Source organism: Suillus subalutaceus, assembly GCF_016647625.1.
Source record: "Suillus subalutaceus strain FC151 chromosome Unknown DFJ58scaffold_100, whole genome shotgun sequence".
Classification (NCBI taxonomy): Eukaryota; Fungi; Basidiomycota; class Agaricomycetes; order Boletales; family Suillaceae; genus Suillus; species Suillus subalutaceus.
The window spans coordinates 157,150-176,330 of NW_024540349.1; the positions used below are offsets into that span (position 1 = coordinate 157,150).

General features: G+C 46.6%; 7 protein-coding genes across 7 annotated transcripts; 5 read left to right on the forward strand and 2 right to left on the reverse strand.

Moving 5' to 3' along the window:
- The first annotated feature begins 17 nt into the window (after positions 1-17).
- Positions 18-2,196, forward strand: DFJ58DRAFT_802371 (uncharacterized protein). The gene is made up of 8 exons (XM_041390927.1): positions 18-411; positions 461-627; positions 684-755; positions 810-996; positions 1,032-1,269; positions 1,394-1,571; positions 1,624-1,890; positions 1,942-2,196. Exons 1-7 carry the CDS (start codon positions 187-189, stop codon positions 1,871-1,873), a joined length of 1,317 nt encoding a protein of 438 aa, XP_041240818.1. The 5' UTR covers positions 18-186; the 3' UTR covers positions 1,874-1,890; positions 1,942-2,196.
- A 206-nt stretch (positions 2,197-2,402) lies between these two features.
- On the forward strand, positions 2,403-3,694 carry DFJ58DRAFT_802377 (Der1-like protein). Its single transcript, XM_041390928.1, has 6 exons — positions 2,403-2,616; positions 2,668-2,733; positions 2,791-2,864; positions 2,919-3,012; positions 3,063-3,364; positions 3,413-3,694. The coding sequence occupies exons 1-6, from the start codon at positions 2,527-2,529 to the stop codon at positions 3,435-3,437; spliced, it is 651 nt and encodes a 216-aa protein (XP_041240819.1). The 5' UTR covers positions 2,403-2,526; the 3' UTR covers positions 3,438-3,694.
- Positions 3,695-3,991: 297 nt separating this feature from the next.
- DFJ58DRAFT_843989 (uncharacterized protein) lies at positions 3,992-6,107 on the forward strand (the record flags this gene model as incomplete). The annotated part of the gene is made up of 5 exons (XM_041393030.1): positions 3,992-4,195; positions 4,355-4,446; positions 4,533-5,183; positions 5,215-5,570; positions 5,683-6,107. The coding sequence occupies 5 exons, from the start codon at positions 3,992-3,994 to the stop codon at positions 6,105-6,107; spliced, it is 1,728 nt and encodes a 575-aa protein (XP_041240820.1).
- A 918-nt stretch (positions 6,108-7,025) lies between these two features.
- DFJ58DRAFT_852963 (cytochrome P450) lies at positions 7,026-9,239 on the forward strand (the record flags this gene model as incomplete). Its single annotated transcript, XM_041393838.1, has 13 exons — positions 7,026-7,275; positions 7,324-7,453; positions 7,503-7,691; positions 7,741-7,892; positions 7,948-8,063; positions 8,113-8,242; positions 8,297-8,310; positions 8,359-8,548; positions 8,599-8,655; positions 8,709-8,733; positions 8,786-8,922; positions 8,978-9,110; positions 9,167-9,239. Exons 1-13 carry the CDS (start codon positions 7,065-7,067, stop codon positions 9,237-9,239), a joined length of 1,557 nt encoding a protein of 518 aa, XP_041240821.1. The 5' UTR covers positions 7,026-7,064.
- Positions 9,240-11,032: 1,793 nt separating this feature from the next.
- DFJ58DRAFT_664718 (uncharacterized protein) lies at positions 11,033-11,991 on the reverse strand (the record flags this gene model as incomplete). The annotated part of the gene is made up of 5 exons (XM_041382453.1): positions 11,033-11,162; positions 11,215-11,285; positions 11,335-11,529; positions 11,653-11,738; positions 11,775-11,991. The coding sequence occupies 5 exons, from the start codon at positions 11,989-11,991 to the stop codon at positions 11,033-11,035; spliced, it is 699 nt and encodes a 232-aa protein (XP_041240822.1).
- A 1,064-nt stretch (positions 11,992-13,055) lies between these two features.
- Positions 13,056-15,537, reverse strand: DFJ58DRAFT_731180 (uncharacterized protein; the record flags this gene model as incomplete). The annotated part of the gene is made up of 9 exons (XM_041386004.1): positions 13,056-13,427; positions 13,480-13,650; positions 13,700-13,724; positions 13,878-14,020; positions 14,076-14,442; positions 14,496-14,661; positions 14,715-14,773; positions 14,831-14,956; positions 15,011-15,537. The coding sequence occupies 9 exons, from the start codon at positions 15,535-15,537 to the stop codon at positions 13,056-13,058; spliced, it is 1,956 nt and encodes a 651-aa protein (XP_041240823.1).
- A 635-nt stretch (positions 15,538-16,172) lies between these two features.
- DFJ58DRAFT_843992 (uncharacterized protein) lies at positions 16,173-16,983 on the forward strand (the record flags this gene model as incomplete). The annotated part of the gene is made up of 2 exons (XM_041393031.1): positions 16,173-16,535; positions 16,744-16,983. 2 exons carry the CDS (start codon positions 16,173-16,175, stop codon positions 16,981-16,983), a joined length of 603 nt encoding a protein of 200 aa, XP_041240824.1.
- Between the last annotated feature and the right edge of the window lie 2,198 nt (positions 16,984-19,181).

Below are 19,181 nucleotides of genomic sequence, written 5' to 3' on the forward strand. Positions count from 1 at the left end.
TGATCACGCATGCATCGATAGAATCTTCCTCTGGACGTGGATACCGAACTTCGAAGTCATAGCATGAATTCAGTGCCGTCTACTTCCGAGTCCTGGGATTTTCCGATCGGCCCTTACCAGTAAATCCCACCAGACGCGCTGTGGATCGAGTTACAGTCCGACATCTAATACGTCCTACAGGCCTTTATGGGGGGCACAAGTCCCATTGGTCGATCCCGTGGTAATGCTGTTCATCTGCATACCGGCACTGGCGGAATCGTCCCTTTGCAGAATGTGACAATCCTTGTATTTGCTCTCATTTTTTCCCTGCTTTTTATTATCGCTTTGTCGTGTTCGTTCCTCGGTGCCGATGAAGAAGATGATCCCCCTTTCAAGAGCATGCTGAATGACATCGCAACGAATGATCCAGGCGTAGGCGTGTCATACGTCTTTGATACTTTTTTGCTGAACTCGTCTGCAGGTTGTCCTGTTGGGTGAAAATGTCGACGTTGACATTGACGAGCCCTCCGTCACCGTGTCGTGGTCCCTCGTTGCATGTGGAGACAGCTTTGAACTCGACGGAAGCTCTGGTATCCATGAGAGTCAATGTGGACTGCCCTCGATGGCTCTCTGGATTTATGCCGATAAGTAGGTGGCCGTCCTGAGCTTGATGAATTTGCGACTGACGACGTGCATCCTCATAGTTCTCCTGAACCTGCAGCTATATATGATCCTGCCACAATTCCGTTCGTTCGTAAAACGGGTAAGCGGCACAGGTAAGTCCAGGGGATGCGTTGAGATTGACTAATGCTCATGATTATATACGTCAGAATCGAGAACCTCGTTCGATTCGACTGCGATTATACCCTTGATGTCCACAAGGCTCGCTTGTACCCATTTGATACCTATCTTCTCGCCAGCACTCTGCGGGCCGTCAATGCTTCAAACACGACGGTTCCCATTCGGAAACTCTCCACAATCGAACAAGTAACCAGTTTTCTCGTCGCAATCAGTGACGTCGAAAGCTACGAGATAATCAATGGGAACTCAAGTTCCTACTCGCGACTTTCGATTTATATGTGACGAGGCCTGGACAATTACGGTTCTATACTTTGTTACTTTTTGGCATCAACTGGATGCTGTCTCACATCACCGTTGGACATGTTATATTGGCACGCAGACTAGTCGATATCAGGTCCATGACCAAGCATCTGGTGTCTGCCTTTGCTATCCTTCTCGTCATCCCGCAGCTGAGGAATTCGATGCCAGATTCTCCGGATTTGGATGACGGTGAGTTTATCTCAGCGGGCTGGGTCGAATATTGCTTATGCATTCACGCAGGTGCTCTCATTGGTATGTTTTCTTTGACTCCTCAGCTTCCTAAGATAAACAGATTAACCGCTTTCTTTGACAGACTACATTGGTTTCATCCCGCAGATGATCATTTCCGCTTCATGTGTCCTCACCATATTACTCCTCATAATGCTGCGCGAGTACGATGAAATGGAGGGCAAACAGACTCCCCGCCAGATCACGCGGCGGCCATCGCTGACTCCGCCCCCACGACCGCCACCGCCGCGCACTCCCAAGGTGTCTTCTAAACTCCCCCGCACCTCCTATTCTACCACGGAAATCACCACTGAGACCCTTCCTCCTCGGAGCCACAGTGCGCACCCGGTCGGTCGCCATGGAACGTGGGGAGGCAACCTGCTTGAAAGACGAGCTCAACACAAGTTTCGTTTTTCCTCCAATATCACATGCAAATGGTATCATTCACCACCGCTCTCGTTCTTCGCGATCCCGCTTAGGCACAACGGGGCTAGGAGGACCGTTCGAAAGTGTTTCGGGGTCCAACTCGTCTAGGTCACCTACACTTAAGTCTCTCAAGGAGTGACGACTAAACCTATCCCTGTGAGTGGTGACTTTTATCTTATTCTTGTTCTTCTGAATCACCGTGTGTAGTGCTTTCGATTGGACTATCCTGGCAGTGTACTTGAGGCAATTGGGATATGTAACCATATGTAGTACGAATGTAGGAGTAAGGGCGTTACACATTGACACAGTCGCAGCCTTCTATTCGGACCATTTCGTTAGATGTTGCGTTAATACTTATAAATCATATTCTCAGTGTCACCGGCGTTCTGTGTTACGTTCTTGAAACGTGCTTTGTGGAGCCCCGATGCCTGTGCAACATCATGCAATAAAATGTTTTTGCAAGCTTGAATGTACGAGAAGTCAAAATAATGACTTCACAGCAACAATAATTCCACTACGTATCGCGTACGCGATGTAGACACACCTTGGCTACACATCTGCCTGTACACAATAATCAGAAAATCTGAACGAACTAGTGGGTAGAAGTACTAAGTGGTATGATGGTTTGATCATGAGACAAACTGGCCAAGTTGTGGTAAGCGCAAATTTGAAATACAACTTGGATTATTGATGCCACGTGGATCTTTCATCACTACCCCCCTTCCCACTCTCTCTTCACCTTCGTTTCGCAGGTTTCGACAATTTCTGGAGATCTAGTTAGCAACTTTAAAAATGCCCGTCGGAATTGAAGCTTGGTTGACCCAGATTCCACCAATAACGCGTGCTTGGCTAGCACTATCTGTGGCCACGAGTTTAGCAGTGGTATGAAGGCGAATGCTCAATTCACCGAGACGGAACTGACGTGTTCCTAAGCAATGTCAGCTCGTGACGCCTCTGCAACTGTATTTTAGTTTTAAATCCGCTTTTACCAATGCGCAAGTGAGTTGTGTTTTGACCTGGAGCAATATCTTGTGTGCATGCTAATAGAGAGTGCAGCCGTGGCGCATGGCCACGACATTCTTTTACTTTGGATCGATATCTCTCGATTTCGTATTCCATCTTTTCTTTTTGTGAGCTCTGTTGTCGATTTCGATCGATTCAAATTTGACTTTCATGGATTCTAGCATGCGATATAGTCGGATGTTAGAAGAATCCTCGTTTGCCAATAGAAAAGCCGACTACTTTTGGTTGCTTCTGCTATCATCCGTGATGTTATTGGTGAGTTGTATCAACTTCTTGTCGCCTGCATCTTAATCTTCGTGGTACAGGTCATGTCACCCTTATTCAACCTTCCATTTCTCTCCTCCTCGCTCGCCTTCGTGCCCATATATATGTGGTCCCGTCGGCATCCATCAACGCCAATATCGCTTTTTGGATTGTTCACAATCTCAGCGCCGTACTTGCCATTAGCCCTTGTAATTTTCTCCTGGGTAATAAGTGGAACATGGAAGGCGGCGGCAGGAGATCTAATTGGGTGTGCGGTCGGTCACATTGGATGGTTCCTGCGGGATGTCTGGCCAAGAGAGATGGTCGGAGGGTACTCGTTCCTGACTGAGGCACCTGATGGGCTGTAAGTGTTTCCCGATAGACAAAATGGGTCATACTTATACTGTTACAGGAGGAGATTATTCGGAGACCTCTGAGTCGATCTTCAGTGTACTTGGCATCTTTTATTCCTTCCTGGGGCAGAGAGAGCGGCATTGCTACTGAAAAAATCATTATGAATTCATTGTTTCTATGTTTGATGAAGCAATATCCTTACGTGCTGCAGTCGGGACCGTGATAGCGCCTTGTGTTATCTAAACTCATATGTGTCATACGTGTCATTGTGCATCATTAGCTTCAGGCTCTGTCAAAACACTTTTCGTTGCTGTGAACGAATCTCACCATTGTTGTCTTGCCTTGGCCTCAGGAAGGCTCAGTGAATGTCACGAGTGTCCGAGGTCCGCACGGGAGCAATACGACTACGAGTCGACAAGTGACATGTGTCGTCTTGGGGAAAGGGCTCTCATTCCACAACAACAGAATTCAATTTTGTCATTATAGTTGGCGGTGAGCTCCGGGCTGTCCTTGTTGATCTTTCCTTTCTTTCTGGCCTGTTGCTTTTCTACTGCTCTTGTCACTGTTTCTTGTGATTATATCAAGTCATACATAGTCTATCCGAGTTGCTATAAGGGAATATACCCAGATGACTAGTATGTCCTCACGATCCCCATCCCCTGCCAATCCAATCGAGTTCTACGAGCCTCACGAACATAATGGACTTCCTCAGTCCTCGAACGGGATGCATTCAGTTGCATCGCCCTCAGCCAAGTTGACGCGAACTGTCGCGATAATCAAGACAAACGCATTGGAGCAGCGTCTAGATATTGAACACCGTCTTCTGGAGGCAAATTTCGAGGTGTGTGCATCAATTTCATGAATTTATGTGCTTCGCCCTTGTATCGCACATTAGTCTTTGTCTTTCGAATATAACACGTGAAATATGTCCAGAGTCGCGTTCAAGAATTTCTAAACTTCTTGATTTGAGATGCCATAACTGATTCTCCATGCCTTATAGATAGTTAAAGAACGCCAAATGGAGTTTGACACGGAGACGGATCCCGACACATTCTTCGAGCTTTTCGGCGATGATGCCCGGTTCCTTGATGAGTGAGTGTCTCAATGACTATTTAGTAACAGTATTATTCATCCCAAAACCCTTTCTATCGTATCTCCCACCACTGATACCTATTTAGCGGTCCAGTCTGGGTCTACATTCTCGAGCGCAGACGCGCTGTCCAAGTTCTCCTCACGCTAATGCCTTCACTGAATGATGCAATAATAGGCGCAAAGCACGAAGAGCAAGCAGAAATACAAATAGCGTCTCTATTTGCCTCCAGCCCACCATTTCCCACCAGCGATCTCCCTGCAGCCGATGAAGAGCTGATTTCAAGTGACGAGTTCGACCCCGGTTCCGTGCGCTCGATCGACTCTGCGATCCTGGAAGCTCTCAGGCTAGGTTTGAGTGCCCCTCCAGGCGTGCTTACACCATCCTCTGTATCTTCAGATCCGCGTGCACCACAATTTTCAGCACGCCCAAGCCTCAGTTCCAATGGATCACCCAATGGAAAGCAACCATTTCGTGCACGGCCACTTCCAAAAACGCATCTGACTCCTGATATCTCTCCACGCACAACAAAAGCTGCCCTTCTTCGTCAAGGGCTGGCTATAGACGGGTCCAAAGCGTCTCCACTAAAATCACGAATGTCCACTGCTAGTACTGGCCGCATCCCACTTACTCGTAGGGAGAAAGAGAACGCAGCGGATAAAGAGATGGAGAAAGAAAGGATCAAGAAGACGTTTGCAGGCGTTCCGGGCCACAAGCGCACTGAGACGCTCACCGTTGCGTCTACTGCGCCACCCACCATTACCCCCGAGGTTGACCAAGGCAGCCGCCCTACGGTTGGGCCTCGCCCAGCCCGCCTTACCTCCTGGGCGGAGGCGTGCATCGATAGCTGGCTCGGTCGTGAATGGAAAAGCAGCAGTCGGCACCGATGGGCCTGCTATCTCTTCACAGAAATATAGTTTACCTAACGATGCCGAGGGAGAAGGCGAAGACACGGAGACTGAGCGGGGACGCGAACGCAAAAATATTTTTGACGGTGTTCCTGGGCACAAGCGTCGCCAACCGATATCTGTCGCAAGTACAACTGAAGCTCCGTCTATAGTTCCCAGAACAAACAGGACCGCAGCTCTCAGAAAGCAGGGCGGACCTCCCCCGAGCAGTTTCATGTGTAAGTCCTTGGCTACAGCTGTTTTCTCTTCACTTCTCTTCACACAATAGGACACTTTGCGGTCGTTCGATTTTTTTTTAAAGTTCGTCACTGACGCAATGAACACTTCCAGTTCGCACTCCGTCCGCTCCCAAGGTGCCTGGCAGTGCTGGCACTCAGTCGAGAAGCAGCTCTTCTCTCAGCGCTTATCTTGACAGTGCCGGAACTGACTCTGCTACTCGGACCCGTACAAGTTCCACGGTGCCGTCTCGGGCATCTTCCCGTGTCTCACATGTCGCCCCGAGGGCAAGTTTAAACAACACCAGTAGCTATTCCTCTCGGGCTTCTGAAAGTTCCGCGGTGAGCACTACGAGCACTGCTAGCGTGGATGAGCTCGACAAACCCGCGTCATCTCAACGATCGCTGCGCCGTTTGAGCAGCCTCCAGGCTCCCTCTATCGCTCCTCGCGCCAACAAGAGCGCCATTCTCAGGGCTCAAAAGATGGCGGCAGAGGCGGCCAAACCAAAGAGCCCTTGGGCCAATGCTTCTAAGCGGTAGGGGTGATGTACACTGCTCTACTGAGACGACAGTTACGGGATTGAACAACCGGGTGGGACTGACGTATGAGTGGTGTGTGGTTATTATTTTATGCTTCATTTACGTGAAGGCATCCCGCCTTCTGGTCTTTATTTCAGTATATATCTCGTGTGCACTATTTCTCGTTTCATACTGCTGCGATTCCAGAACATACGCATTTATCCCTCTTGTATATCATATCTTCACTTGCGTCTTTCACAGGTCTATGCTTCTCTTTCTTACCCCTCTTTGATTGTTTCCTTGTTTTTATGGTTTCTGGAACGATTGCATGCTGGTCATGTGGCCCCATATGTCAATATAAATAAACGACGGTGTTTCGATACGACATGGAGCGCTCAATCTCAGATCGCAGAAGTTCTTCTGGCGGGTGGGCTTGGCTTGCAAGCAGGTATGCAATCCCGCTATTGTCCAGTTCAACTCAGACTTTATTCTACAGTTTTTTTGCCTTATCTTACCTTGTCCTGTTGTTAATGAAGCAAACCTCCACGCGGCGCCGGCGCAAGCGTGCTACGTTGCACGATAAGGCATGCATGCTCGAGTCCCTTCTGATCGGGCGTGCCGTGCATGAGTGAGGAATCACAGGCTCAGCTCTTGAGATCTAGGCCCAACTCGTTTGGGTAAGACTTGAATTTAGATTTGGTGTGTATACGAATCTAGGTTGATAAACTTATTTTTGCATCCGCAGTATTCAGATCTCATGACACAAGGCGTAGGTAGTTTGCGTATGCCCATTGCCCAATGATAATTTATTGAGGACGGCGACGACCGCGCAACACGTGGGGTTTGTCTACACCGCAGTCATTGCCATAGTTCTGATATGATGTTCTGACTAGTAACACTGCGCAAATTTGATAAGCTCCTTGTGAGGTTATAAGGTCTATACGTGTTTTGGATGTCCACCGCCGCACTGCTCTAACCATGGTCCCTGCAGTTGAAGGTCGCCTTGCTATCCCTCGTCATCTTCTCTATTTCTTTATTGTCCTCACTGCCCTCAGGTGGTTCATTAAGAACAGACAGACCAAACCTTCCCTTCCTCCTGGCCCAGTGCCAATCCCATTGTTAGGGAACATTCTATCTATCAACACCAAAAAACCTTGGTTGACTTACACTCAATGGCATGCTGTTTATGGTATGTGGAAAGACAGTTTACGTTTTGTAGTACAAATAATTCTCTCAGGGGACTTGGTATTCGTGCGGATTCTAAACCAGGATGCAGTGGTGATCAATTCACAGCATGTTGCGCAAGCCTTACTGGACAAGCGCTCTGCCATTTACTCCGATCGACCATACATGGCCACAGTCGAGCCGTGCGTCATCCTAATATCCATGTTTTCAATCCCTCTGACGTTTATATAGAAGTGGCTGGTCGATCAACTTTGCATTCACAGGGTATAATGATGAATGGCGTCGTTGCAGACGACTCTTCCACCAAACTTTCCGTCCCGACTCTGCACTCAAGTTTCGTCCGATGCAGATGAGACAGGCTCGGGAGATGATCGTCAACCTAATTGATGACCCTCAACATTATCATTCCCACTTTGCAACGTCGGTCGATGTATTTGCAAATATCGAGTGATTATTAACTTATCCACAGGTTCACGTCATCGATCGGGATGTCTACTATATATGACTACCAGCCCGGGGCTCGTGATGATCCTCTGGTTCAAATCATAGAAAATGCACTGATTGTTAGCCGTGACATGATAACCCCAGAGAGAGCAGTATTGCTCGAGGCTTTCCCCTTCTGTAAGCTCAGCGTTCTTTCTCATGGAAAGAGTTGACATTCTGTCCCGTCATGCAGTACTGAAGTTACCTGACTGGTGTTGGGGATCCTCAATCAAACGCGATGCTCGAGCTTCAACTAGTCACATGAGGGAAATGACAGACGTGCCGTTTCGGTATACGCAGCAGCATATGGTGGGCCTGTGTTAGTTTAGTCCCAGATACCGATTTTATGCGTGCAAAGGCCGACAGCTTGACATTTGGACATTTGTCAATGGTGGCAGAACATTTACGACGGATGGAGAAGCAAGATGAGGCATCCAAACCAATGTTTGAGGCTGCTTTGAAGAAAACCGCTACTACCGCTATGATAGGTTCGTGACCTTTTATGAGGGACGTTATGTTCTTGACAAATGCATGCTATGCAGGTGCATACGAGACGGTCAGCAGATGTCCGAAACACGTTGTGTGCCGCTCAACTTCTTCACAGACTACTTCAACCCTGATGGCTTTTGCTCTTGCTATGGTGTCTTACCCAGATGTTCAACGACGTGCACAAGCAGAGATCAACTCAGTGATTGGAAGAGATCGCTTGCCTACATTTGAAGACAGAACATTACTACCATACGTCGAATCAGTTCTGCGGGAGACTTTGCGATGGCTGCCTGTTGCACCCCTTGGTAGTTTTCCCCGCTAATTGATCTCGCTTTCACTGAAGACGGTCTTACAGGTGTACCACATGCTGCCTCGAGTGATGATATATACGATGGCTATTTCATTCCAAAAGGTCTGCTGTTTTCAACGTCCAAACAACGAATCATTTTCAATATTTCACATCAGGAACAACCGTCATATACAATACATGGTCAGATACTATGATTCTCCCCAGCTTTCAGGATACTAATGTTACATCACAGGTGCATTTCACGGGATGAAAAGCGGTACCCTGAGGCATCTCGTTTTATGCCAGAGAGGTTCTTGGACGTTAACGGAGCATTGACCGATGATGACCCTGCGGGATATGTTTTCGGCTCAGGCCGGCGTGCATGTCCAGGTTGGTCGAGTTATCTTGTTGTCGTGTGATATGTAATGAGATTTTCTTTAACCAGGCCGGTACACTGTTGATGCCACTCTATGGTCCGTTATTGCGACCATGTTGGCCACGGTCGAATTTTCTTTTGCCAAGGATGACCAGGGCAAAATGATCGACTTCACCCCGCAGTTTGCGACGGGATTCACTCAGTATTTTATTTCCTTGTCATTCTATCCTCCTATCACTAACAGTTTAATCGTTTTAGCTCCGTCATGGCCTTCCCTTGTAATATTTCACCACGTTCTCATATCCATTCAGAACTTGTGGATCTTCTCTGAACTGGATTGTAGTATGTATACAAAGAATCGTCTGTCAGAAAGTAGGTTCCGACACAACAGACTGCCTCAGCTGTAGTGATACGAAGTGTGTATTACTATTCAATAAATCGAGTTTAATCTGGTTTATACAAGGGTAATTGGACGAGTCTGTCCTATAGCAGACCTGTTCTTCCCTCGGGTCTTCCCGTGTCTTTGTCTTGGGCCTTGCCCTATAGCCCCTGCGGCTTTTGCCCTGTGCACTCCTATCGTCCCTGTGGCTTTTGGCCTGTGCAAACCGGCATGACAAACATGCCGAGGGCAATACTCATTGCCACCTCCTTTAGTGGAGTTGACAGTCTATGTCTAGCGAGACGGTGTCGAATTGGCTCTTTGCCTTTTCTCACTCGAGTTTCTCGTCTCGCTAGGTACGCTGTCTTTATTCACTGTATGGCCTTTTCTCACTCGAGTTTCTCGTCTTGCTAGTATAGCACAAATTTGCGAACCCACCCTGTGTATTTTCCCTCCCGTTGTACGATACGTACTTAGTGTGTGGAGCTGTTTGTCTCCCGAATCCATGGGGTCTCACCGCTCTCGCGGCCGGGTCCCTTTTTTGCTGGCTATATCCTCGCTGTCTGCGATCCTCGAGACTTAGCGAGGACAATTAGAATTCATGTAACCGGCTCTCGTATAGACTTGCGACCTCGGGACGTCTTAATTGCCGGACTACACGTGAAAACCGTTCATAGTCACGTGGTTTACGTGCGATGGAGAGTGAGTCCAATTTCGAAAATATGGTCATGCGAAGGGGTCGCTCTGTCGGAAATCGCAGGTCTCGCGAAGGGGTTGCTTGAACTTTGAAGGAGCAGTCTCGAGGTACGTACCCTATTCTCACATGTGGAAGTGCTGCTGCAACTTCAAGGCAGCAGACATTTGCTCGCGTCTCGGTGGTACAGACTGTGAGAGGTCTTTTTTGATGCAGTGATGCAGTGAAGGTACGTGCTTCACACAGATTATCCGTTTTCAGTCCCCTTCTCACTTTCAAACAGCGTTAATAATAGCTGGACTATCCAGATTTATTTAACAGTGACAAAGCTCATTTCCTGTGCCTCCTGGATCTGCAAGACACTGAGATGTGACAGTCCATATTTATGTTGACCTCTCTGAACTCTCTGACTCTGGAAATTTCGGTTCAATCATATGATTCAATAGTTGTTACATGTAGTATGTATCTCAAGCTCTTCTCAAGTTCACTCAGCAAAACTTTCACTTCTTACCAGTGTCCTTTCCTCCATCATCCTTTGCTTCATCATTCTTGACCCTGTCATCCTCCCAGTTGGACTTGCTGGCATTGCTGGTGTACAGGTCCATCAGGAAAAAGGGTTATTGCTATATTAGCTCATATAGCGCTATATATGAATATATAGCGTCTATAGACATCATAGGATCTAAAGCAATCCCCCCCTCTATAGAGAGGACATATAGTCACATATAGTCAACTTGTGTAGCCAGTAGCACATTTATGCATATATATTCAACTGCCAAAATTTGGAGGCACCTCAATTTTTTTCCCTTTACTTCGCTATTTTTCTGCTGTATTTGCATTCATATTCACTTTTCACATCAAAAAAAGCAAGAGCAAAGACAAATCAATTCAAACTATAGTTAATCATAGTGACTAAAATTTGGAATTAACTACTATGCCTTCCCCTGCTTGGTTACCTTAGCTGCTGTCTCTAGGGCTGAGAAATCAAATATTGGAGTAGGATCAAGAGTTGTTAGAGCAGAGCAGTGTGGCCTTTCCTGTATTGGCACTGTTAGCAGAGTCTATAAATGTGATAATCATGGACGCACCAGAGCCCCTCCTTCAGCTCATCCCAGACAGTCTCAAAATAAGTTGGACATTTGTTGGAAAATTCAGTGAGCAACTGCATAAAGGTCTCCCACCTGTAATAGTACATTAGATACGCCAAAATAATAATAATAATAATAATCAAACCAAGATTTGAAGTAACATTCTGAGAAGTCTACTGGTGATCCTCTTTTCACTCCAAGGAGGACACACTCCACCTACAATCATCATCAGTCACACACTCAAGCATGAAGGATGGTCACTTACTGCGCAAGCGATAAGAGCCAGGATAGGAAGATTATCTGTGTAGGCATTTCCCTTCCTACTGCACCTCCTACCTTCACCTTTGGGACCCCACCACTGAGCCTCCAGTAGTACTCTGAATGCTGGGTTTTTGAGTGGCGCCTGTGCGTCACAGGTGAGATTCTGGATATATGAATGATCAGTATTAGTCCTGCTCTGCTTTGGTCCAAGTTGAAGACTCACCCTTACATCCATGCCACCATTCATAAACCTCATATCATCCAGCAACCACTTCAAAGCTTCCTGGAGGTCATCATCAGTCCAGTCTGAGCCTGCGCCAACTCCAAAACAGGCGGGAATACTAATTCTGGCTTTGGCGATAAGCTCTCCCCTTATCTGAGTGGCGCCTTTCCATGTCTGCAAGAGTACTAATCAGCTTATAGATATTAGAAAGAGAAAGTCACTTGCATAGTCAATGAGCTGAGCCTTGAGGGCGTCATCACCCTGTAACTCCTTCATCTTCTCCCACAACAACTTGTCTTGCTTGGAAGATTCCAGGATGAGGTCCCAACACAGCTGGTCTCTATCAGAGGAGGAGGGAAAGCCTTCTACTGTGGCGACATGGAAATGTAGGGCCTTGTGGCCAGAGATGGCAATGCATTTGGTGCGAGGGCTTTCCATATGACTGAGCATAGCTAACTTTGATACCTTTGATCTGGAAACGCTGGTCGTAATGCAAGGCTTCGCGCTCACTTCCACCTGGTGGTAGTAGTCTGTTAGCTATCTGTATCAAATCACAATGAACACTTTACCTCTTCACCAGAAAATTTAGTGTGCTCCCCTTCCACCCCCTCCATGTCTTCCTCCCCCTCCCCCCTCCCCCTTCCCTCCCTCTCCCCCTCCCCCTCCCCCTCACCCCTTCCCTCCCCCTCCCCCTCCTCCTCCTGGTACTCCTTGTCCAACTCATCCATGCCATCAAGTTCAGAATCAAGAATTGATTGTACCATACCACTATCTTGGGAGTCTGTGACAGGTGAGCCTGATCGCTCAATCCTCCTGACTTTTGACGGTGGTAACTGCGCATGGTGGTCATCTCTTTCATCTGCAGAGCCAGTGGACTTGTTATCTGTCTCATTAGACAGAATATCTGCTGCCCTCTTGCGTGATGCTATTGACAATGTATAAGCATACTTTATTTAGCGTGATCTGATGCTTACCTTTCTTGACATTTTCAGCTGCCTGAAAAGCTGCTGCGTTATTCTTAGCAGCGAGCTCCTTTAACAGGTTCCCCTCCTGAGCAGAAAGGCCACCAGGAGTCGCAGACTTGGACTTGGCCCTAGAGGCAGATGAGGAGGTATTGCTAGTAGAGATCGGTGGTGTGCTGGTGTTCTTGTTGGTATCTACTGCACCCTTTTGAGCCATGCCTCTACCTCTTCGTGCAGTTCCACGTCCTGTTCCATGTCTGGTTCCATGTGTTGAGGAGACTCCATTACCACGGATGGGGACAGATGAGCCTTGCCCTGAGGCACTTTTAGTGTTAGGCTAAGGCTGAGACATGGGTAGAAGAGGAGAGAAGGAATTGGAAAGTAAAGTAAATATTAGCAACAAAGAATTACATAAACTTCGGCTCAGAGCAAATAGATGCAGTTCTGTTACTGTTACCTTCTGTAAGATAAGCTCAGAGGCAATGCGGATAGAAGCTGCTTACTATGCCCTCAAAATATGGCGAAAGTATTCAAAGGAGTCTAAGTGGAATTGAAGCACCCATGATCCTTCCAACCATTGCGATTATCCTTCCACTTCTGAAACTCCCCATCTGAATGAAGTACCAAGGAGGCTCTTTCACCTAGGTAGTCCAAGTTGAAATGTGTTGTTTCATCATTATGCATCTCAACAACAACTCCCTGCTCCCTCATCACCAGTCCACCCCCTACAAAGCTACCGATGGGCAGCACTAAACATAGGTGAAAGTCCTTTCCGTCCTGATGACCTTTTGTGCAGACGTTGATGTTCACCACCAGAGACAAGAAAGGTTTTACCGGTGATCCACCAGTGTTGGGAAGAATATCAACGAGCTCAGCAAGAACAATATAGTCATCTGGAAGATAATGAGCTACCTAAATACATTATGCGTCAGAGAATGTACTACAATACTCAAAAATTGCTCACTGTCTGCTCTATCCACTCAAAAACCTCCCTTAGGTTATTCTGGATGTTGAGATACAGTTGCTCGTATTTGAAAGTTTCACATGACATGTAAGGCAGCGTTTGTGTGAGGTTAGTTCTGCCTGATGTAGCCACCAAATCATGAGGGTGCATGTCAGCAGGTGCCGTGTTGCCCTACTGGACATCAGTGTATACATATCAACGGTCATAAGCATGTACTCACTGAAAGACCATATCTATTCCAATGGCTAAAGTGAATGCAGCGAAATGGTTCATTTACTTCAGATTGTAATACGGCCTCAGGATCCTGGATCTCTTGAGAGATGGACAACACAGTGCGATTCTTGAACACCTCTAGGCAATCAAAAGCAGATTTCAGTAATGGTAAAAGGGTATCTCACATTGAAGGAGGCATGAAATTGCAGATGAACACTATGAGGCTCCCATCCAAGTTGCAAATTTCCAATGCTCCTGGAAGGATAGACATTGGAATCTTGATGTAGGTGTCCAGTTGTTTAATTCCAGAGGGGTAGAACATGGATAGCTGCCCCATACAAGACCTGTCAGTTGCATACAATTCCCAGACCATGAAAGCTCACCTTTGCCTTTAAATCTTCCGTGTCTGTGATTATTACTGCGTTCTCCTCAATGATCTTTTGCTGCTCAATAGTCCACAGCAAGTTCTGCACTTTGTCGCCATTAACCGGATTGTGTCGGTTCTCAGGAGCCTCACAGTCAAAGGCTGTCTCTATGGAAATCAACTTTGGGAGCGTCTTGATAGAGGTAGAGTTGTTGAAGAATTCAGGTAAGTGTGGTAGTCTTACAGCAGGTGAAGCCGTAAGTGCTGTTGCTGCACTGACATCTCCAATTGACCTGGTGATGCACCCCAGGCTCAGTGTCTCATCCCAGCAAGGGTCTAGACAACTTCTCCAAGCCGATTTGTGCTGAGAAGGGAGCTGGTAATTACTGAAACAGATATAATTAGATACCCGTGTGAACAGTGATAATATCATCCTTACTTAGTATTCACCCCATCAAAAAGGCGGTCAGTGTCCCTAATGCACGTCCAATCCACCTCTCTGTCCAGGGTTACAAATGCACCAGGCATGCTCAAAGGTAGGGCTTTATGCAGACGAGATATTATTGGTATAATTCTCCTTTCTATGAGAACCTGTAAATCGCTTTCTGTTCCAGTTTTTCAGGTACAGGAACCAACTGCTGATATGAGCGAGACTTACCGCAGGCATTTGGCCTTCTCAACATCTTGGTGATTTCCCAGGGCACGTTGGCTTGCATCCTAGTTACAGGCCATCACAGGTCTTTGGCAGCCACGAGAATTAGTAAATAGAATGACCCCCCTGCTGCCAAGTGCATGAACTTGAAACCCATGGCAATCCAGAACAGAAAGGTGTGAATGGTAGGTCTGTCCACCGGTAGGGTTTCATATAAATCGCTGTAATTAGTGGATAAATCTATCATACTAATGCCCATTTGATTAATGATTATGAAAGTCAAATGAATGTTTGAAGCGCACCTCTGGCATTTCATTGCTAGCTGCATGTAGTTCACCACGGAAATCAAACTCCACCCAACACCCTTTCCGCCCCAAACCTTACACTGGTAAGTCAAAGACGTCATAGTAGCACCTGACAACTGAATCTCAGATGCCACAGAGTGAATACTCTCCATCCACTGGGCCAGATCTGACTGAAGACCAGTATCCATGGCCGCAATTACCCCAATGAAGGCTTCTGCCGAGACATTGGAAGAACAGGCCGTTTTTTCTCCAATGGTCCACCTTCCTCCCATAGCCAAATTCCTGGAGTTCCTAGGGCAAAGTCGGTAAGGTTGCATCCGGTGAGATCCCTTGCCACCCGAAAGAGCACATCCACCTGCATGTTGTCTGCCTCCCACTGGATTGTCTTTGGTTGAATGTGGTGAAGGTGGGTTATGGCTGAGTAATCGATTAGCAAGAGCCACAGCTAGCTTGCTTTGCATGAGCTGCAGGGCATCCAAAACCAGAGAAAATTCTGTGTCATCTAAGGAAACTTGAATAGACATGAGCCTTGCCTCTTTGAACTCGTTGTTCTGGATGATGTGCGGGCAGTTCCTTATATGGTAGTGAAACATTTTGCAGTGATGCACGCTGGAATGACAAGCGGGAAATTCCCACACAGAAGCACCTTACCATTAAGGCCAGGTTGACTCACTAATGGTTATCGATGGAGTCTGGTAAATCTGTGAAAGCAACTCATCTTGATCACCTCGAACATCGCAGTTGTGTAGAAGATTTACTTTCTTTGTTGCTCTTGTTGATATGGATGTATGAGCATCTGTTGACACAAAACTGATTAGTACTAACCTTTTTTATGTGGGATTTGGGTTACTTGTTTGGTGGACACTCCACTAGACTGGAATGGAAAATGTTGCACTTCTCCCCCAAACTGACACTACTCTTCCAAATGCCAAAGAAGAGTTCAAAAGAGTTCACTATCATGTCAGTTAGACAATCATGCCTAGTTCGCTTTATTGATATCAGCCACCAGATGGGTTCTTGTGTCCATAACCTGGATGCAAAGGGACCACTCTGGGCAGATACCAAATATTGGGCTGCGAAGACCCTAAAACACTGCACCTTCCACAATAACAGACATTGCTCCTTGAATACATTTCCTCTTCTGAATGGCAGCATATCCATGCCATCCTTCCTCAATGAGGCCAATTTGCAGGCTGTCAAGCAAGCTTGCATCAACGATGGCCGATATTATGATCTGTTCACGCAACTCTGGACACTGTTTCTTCTGCATTCTGTAAACCTCACAGATGATACACTTCAAGAGATGGCGCAGAAGATACATGAAGTAGGCTGCAAAGTGATGTCAAATAAAGTGCCCAGCAAGAAGACACCGTCATCAACCGATATCCTAGTGCAGTCCCAGATAGAAACCCAGAGAGTGAATACTGTGCTTCTCAGTGCTTTGATGGAAGTTGCGGATGTTGCTGACCTTGACACAAATGCTGCTATTGCAATGAGTGTGACTAAGACACTTGTCACAGAGGTACGTGCATTTTGTTTTCAGGTAACACCCTACCGATTTCTCATTGCAGGCATGAAATCAAGCTGAAGGATTCATTGTGAGTCATTGGTTGAAGGATGTGTGTCCTTGGCTGTACAGTCCTTCCAATGAAGTGCACCTGGTTGAGTTTTGAACAAGGTGAGTTGGCATCCATTGCACCCGGATTTTGTGACTCATTCCTGGCGCAAAGACGTGCTTGTGGGTGGATCGGTACCTCACAGAGCTGGGAGTCATACAGCCACACAATTCTGATGATCCTCATTGCCGTTGGATAAGCACCGGTACCACATTCTTTCAAGCCAGATCAGGGGTGGCGGCATCATCCAAGACAAGCAGGATTGGCGCTCGCAAGCCGGATGTCACCCTTGTGACCAACGACTCACATGAGTGGTCAGATGTTAAATCTGTTATTGATGTCAAGTATCGCTGACCTGCACCAAACTAGTCTGGTGCATGGCTGACTAGCATTCTCATAAGAAGCCTGGCCCAGGAAAAGGACTTGCTTCTTTCTCCTCATTCTTCTGCAAACCCGGTTTACAGGAATGAATATTCTCAGAGGTTTATTCTTGGATTCAGTTTCATTTCGTTTGGCTTAAAAATGACTCAGCATGAACTTCTCACATGTCAGGTGACTGTGAAAATTATTTCCCACACAAGTTGTCCTGTGGGAACATGCAGGAAACCCTAAATACAAAGCACCGCACCAGTTCAGCCCCTAACAGAAAATGTAATAAACAAACACAAACATAACACATGGACTGGTACCTTACATAATCAGTGTCCGGACCTTTTCTGCTTTGTCATGAGAAATCACATGACTAACAAGTCAAGATGACTCATCTATATACCCAAGTGACTCAACGATCTGAAGTGACTCCCAAAGATTCAACTTAATTCAGTATGACTCACACTAGCTTATATGACTCAGTTTAACTGGAGATGACTTGACAGGAACTTTAAAGTACTGGTAGCATAGCCCTTAAAATTTTGTCTATATAAGAACCCCTTCTCTCTCAATAAAAGTGTGTTTTTTATCCCCCATTACTTGAGTGTGAAGTGTGACTGTAGCCAAACAACAGTGAGAGCTGTTGAAGATTGGTGAAGGTACTCTTCTGTGAGACACCATTAGTGTGAGCTCATCATCCTCCACAACCACCAAGCCTGGTACTGCCTCCATTTGTTTGTTTCTCCACATTCCTTCTTTTATTTTCCTACAACTTTTGTGTTGTCTCCTTAGTCCACCTAAGACTTTGCATAGCTTAGTGGGGGAGCTTTGAAGTTGATAATTGTGCGCTTGACCACACACATCTGAGTAGTGGTACTGAGCTAGGGTTTCATTGCCATACGGCTTTAGCTATTGAAAGGGGACTTGGTGCCAAACACCAAGGACGTCCATTCCTGTTTTCTGTTTAATACTCGAAGCAAGTTCCTTGACAGCAGGTTCAATAGTACTGAAAGTTCTTTGAGCATTGACTAGTCCTGACTAGTGATCCTACCTGTTTGCATTGTGGGAGTGACCATTGTAGCTTCACACGAATCTTTGTAGTAAGATTGCCATTGGGCATCTTTTTGGTACGAGAAGGTATATTTGTTTCTTTTGTTGTTTCCTGTTGTCCAGGCATTGTTGGATTGATCACTCACATTACTGACCTCACTAGGCACCATCTGCTGACAGTGGCTTAGGTATTGCTAATCAGCCACCCACGAACGACCACATTATCAGTCATTGGTATTTGTCTGAATCACTGACCGTGGAGATATTTGGTTTTATAGGTGTTTATCTATAGATCATCTATCTAAGAAGACATCGCCACACCGAGGCTCTTCTCAAGGCCTCCAAGGAGTACATGGTAGAAGTTTCCCGGCTGGTCTTCACCAACCAAGTGCATCGTTACTTCTTTGTAGGAGCTCTCTTGACTGGACCAGAAATGAGGATCACTCTTTTCACTCGCAGTTGTGGGGCCTTTTCTGAACCCATTGATATCTACGCCAATCCCGTCAAATATATGCAAGTCTTATCTTGGTTCATGCATACCGAACTTCGGTATCTCAGATACGATCCCTACTACCAAGCTCCCACTTCCACGGACAATCTGTCATTGTGGTTGATGAAGGCAAACAGTACCACAGAAGAAGACATGGTGCTGACTATGGTGCTTTCAATCATCTATAGTGGTATCGCCGGATTTGGCCGCACCACTTGGGTGATGGCAGTCGAGGCCCAAGACGGCAACTGGGGGTTGATCAAGAGACTTTGATTGTAAAGGAGGTTTGGCAGGTTGACCGTTTCTTACCAGATGGAGAGATCCATCAACTTTTGGAGGACAAGGAGTGCCTTCAAAAGGCTCGCATAAAATTAGGTGCGTTCTGAACTATCCATGCCTGCATCTCATTTTCATTTAATAGAGCAAGAAAAGATTCCCTGTCCTGACATTATTCATGACACTGAGGCTGAGAAGAAGTCACAGTTGGTCTTGTTCAAGAGATGGCCCAAACCTGTGTGGGATGATGAGGACAACGAAGGTTCCTACCCCAGACACCTGCCTATTTGTGATCAACGCATGTCCACACACCCTGTCATGATGATCGACTGTGATGGGGCGCGAGTACCAGACAGTGTTGCGAACA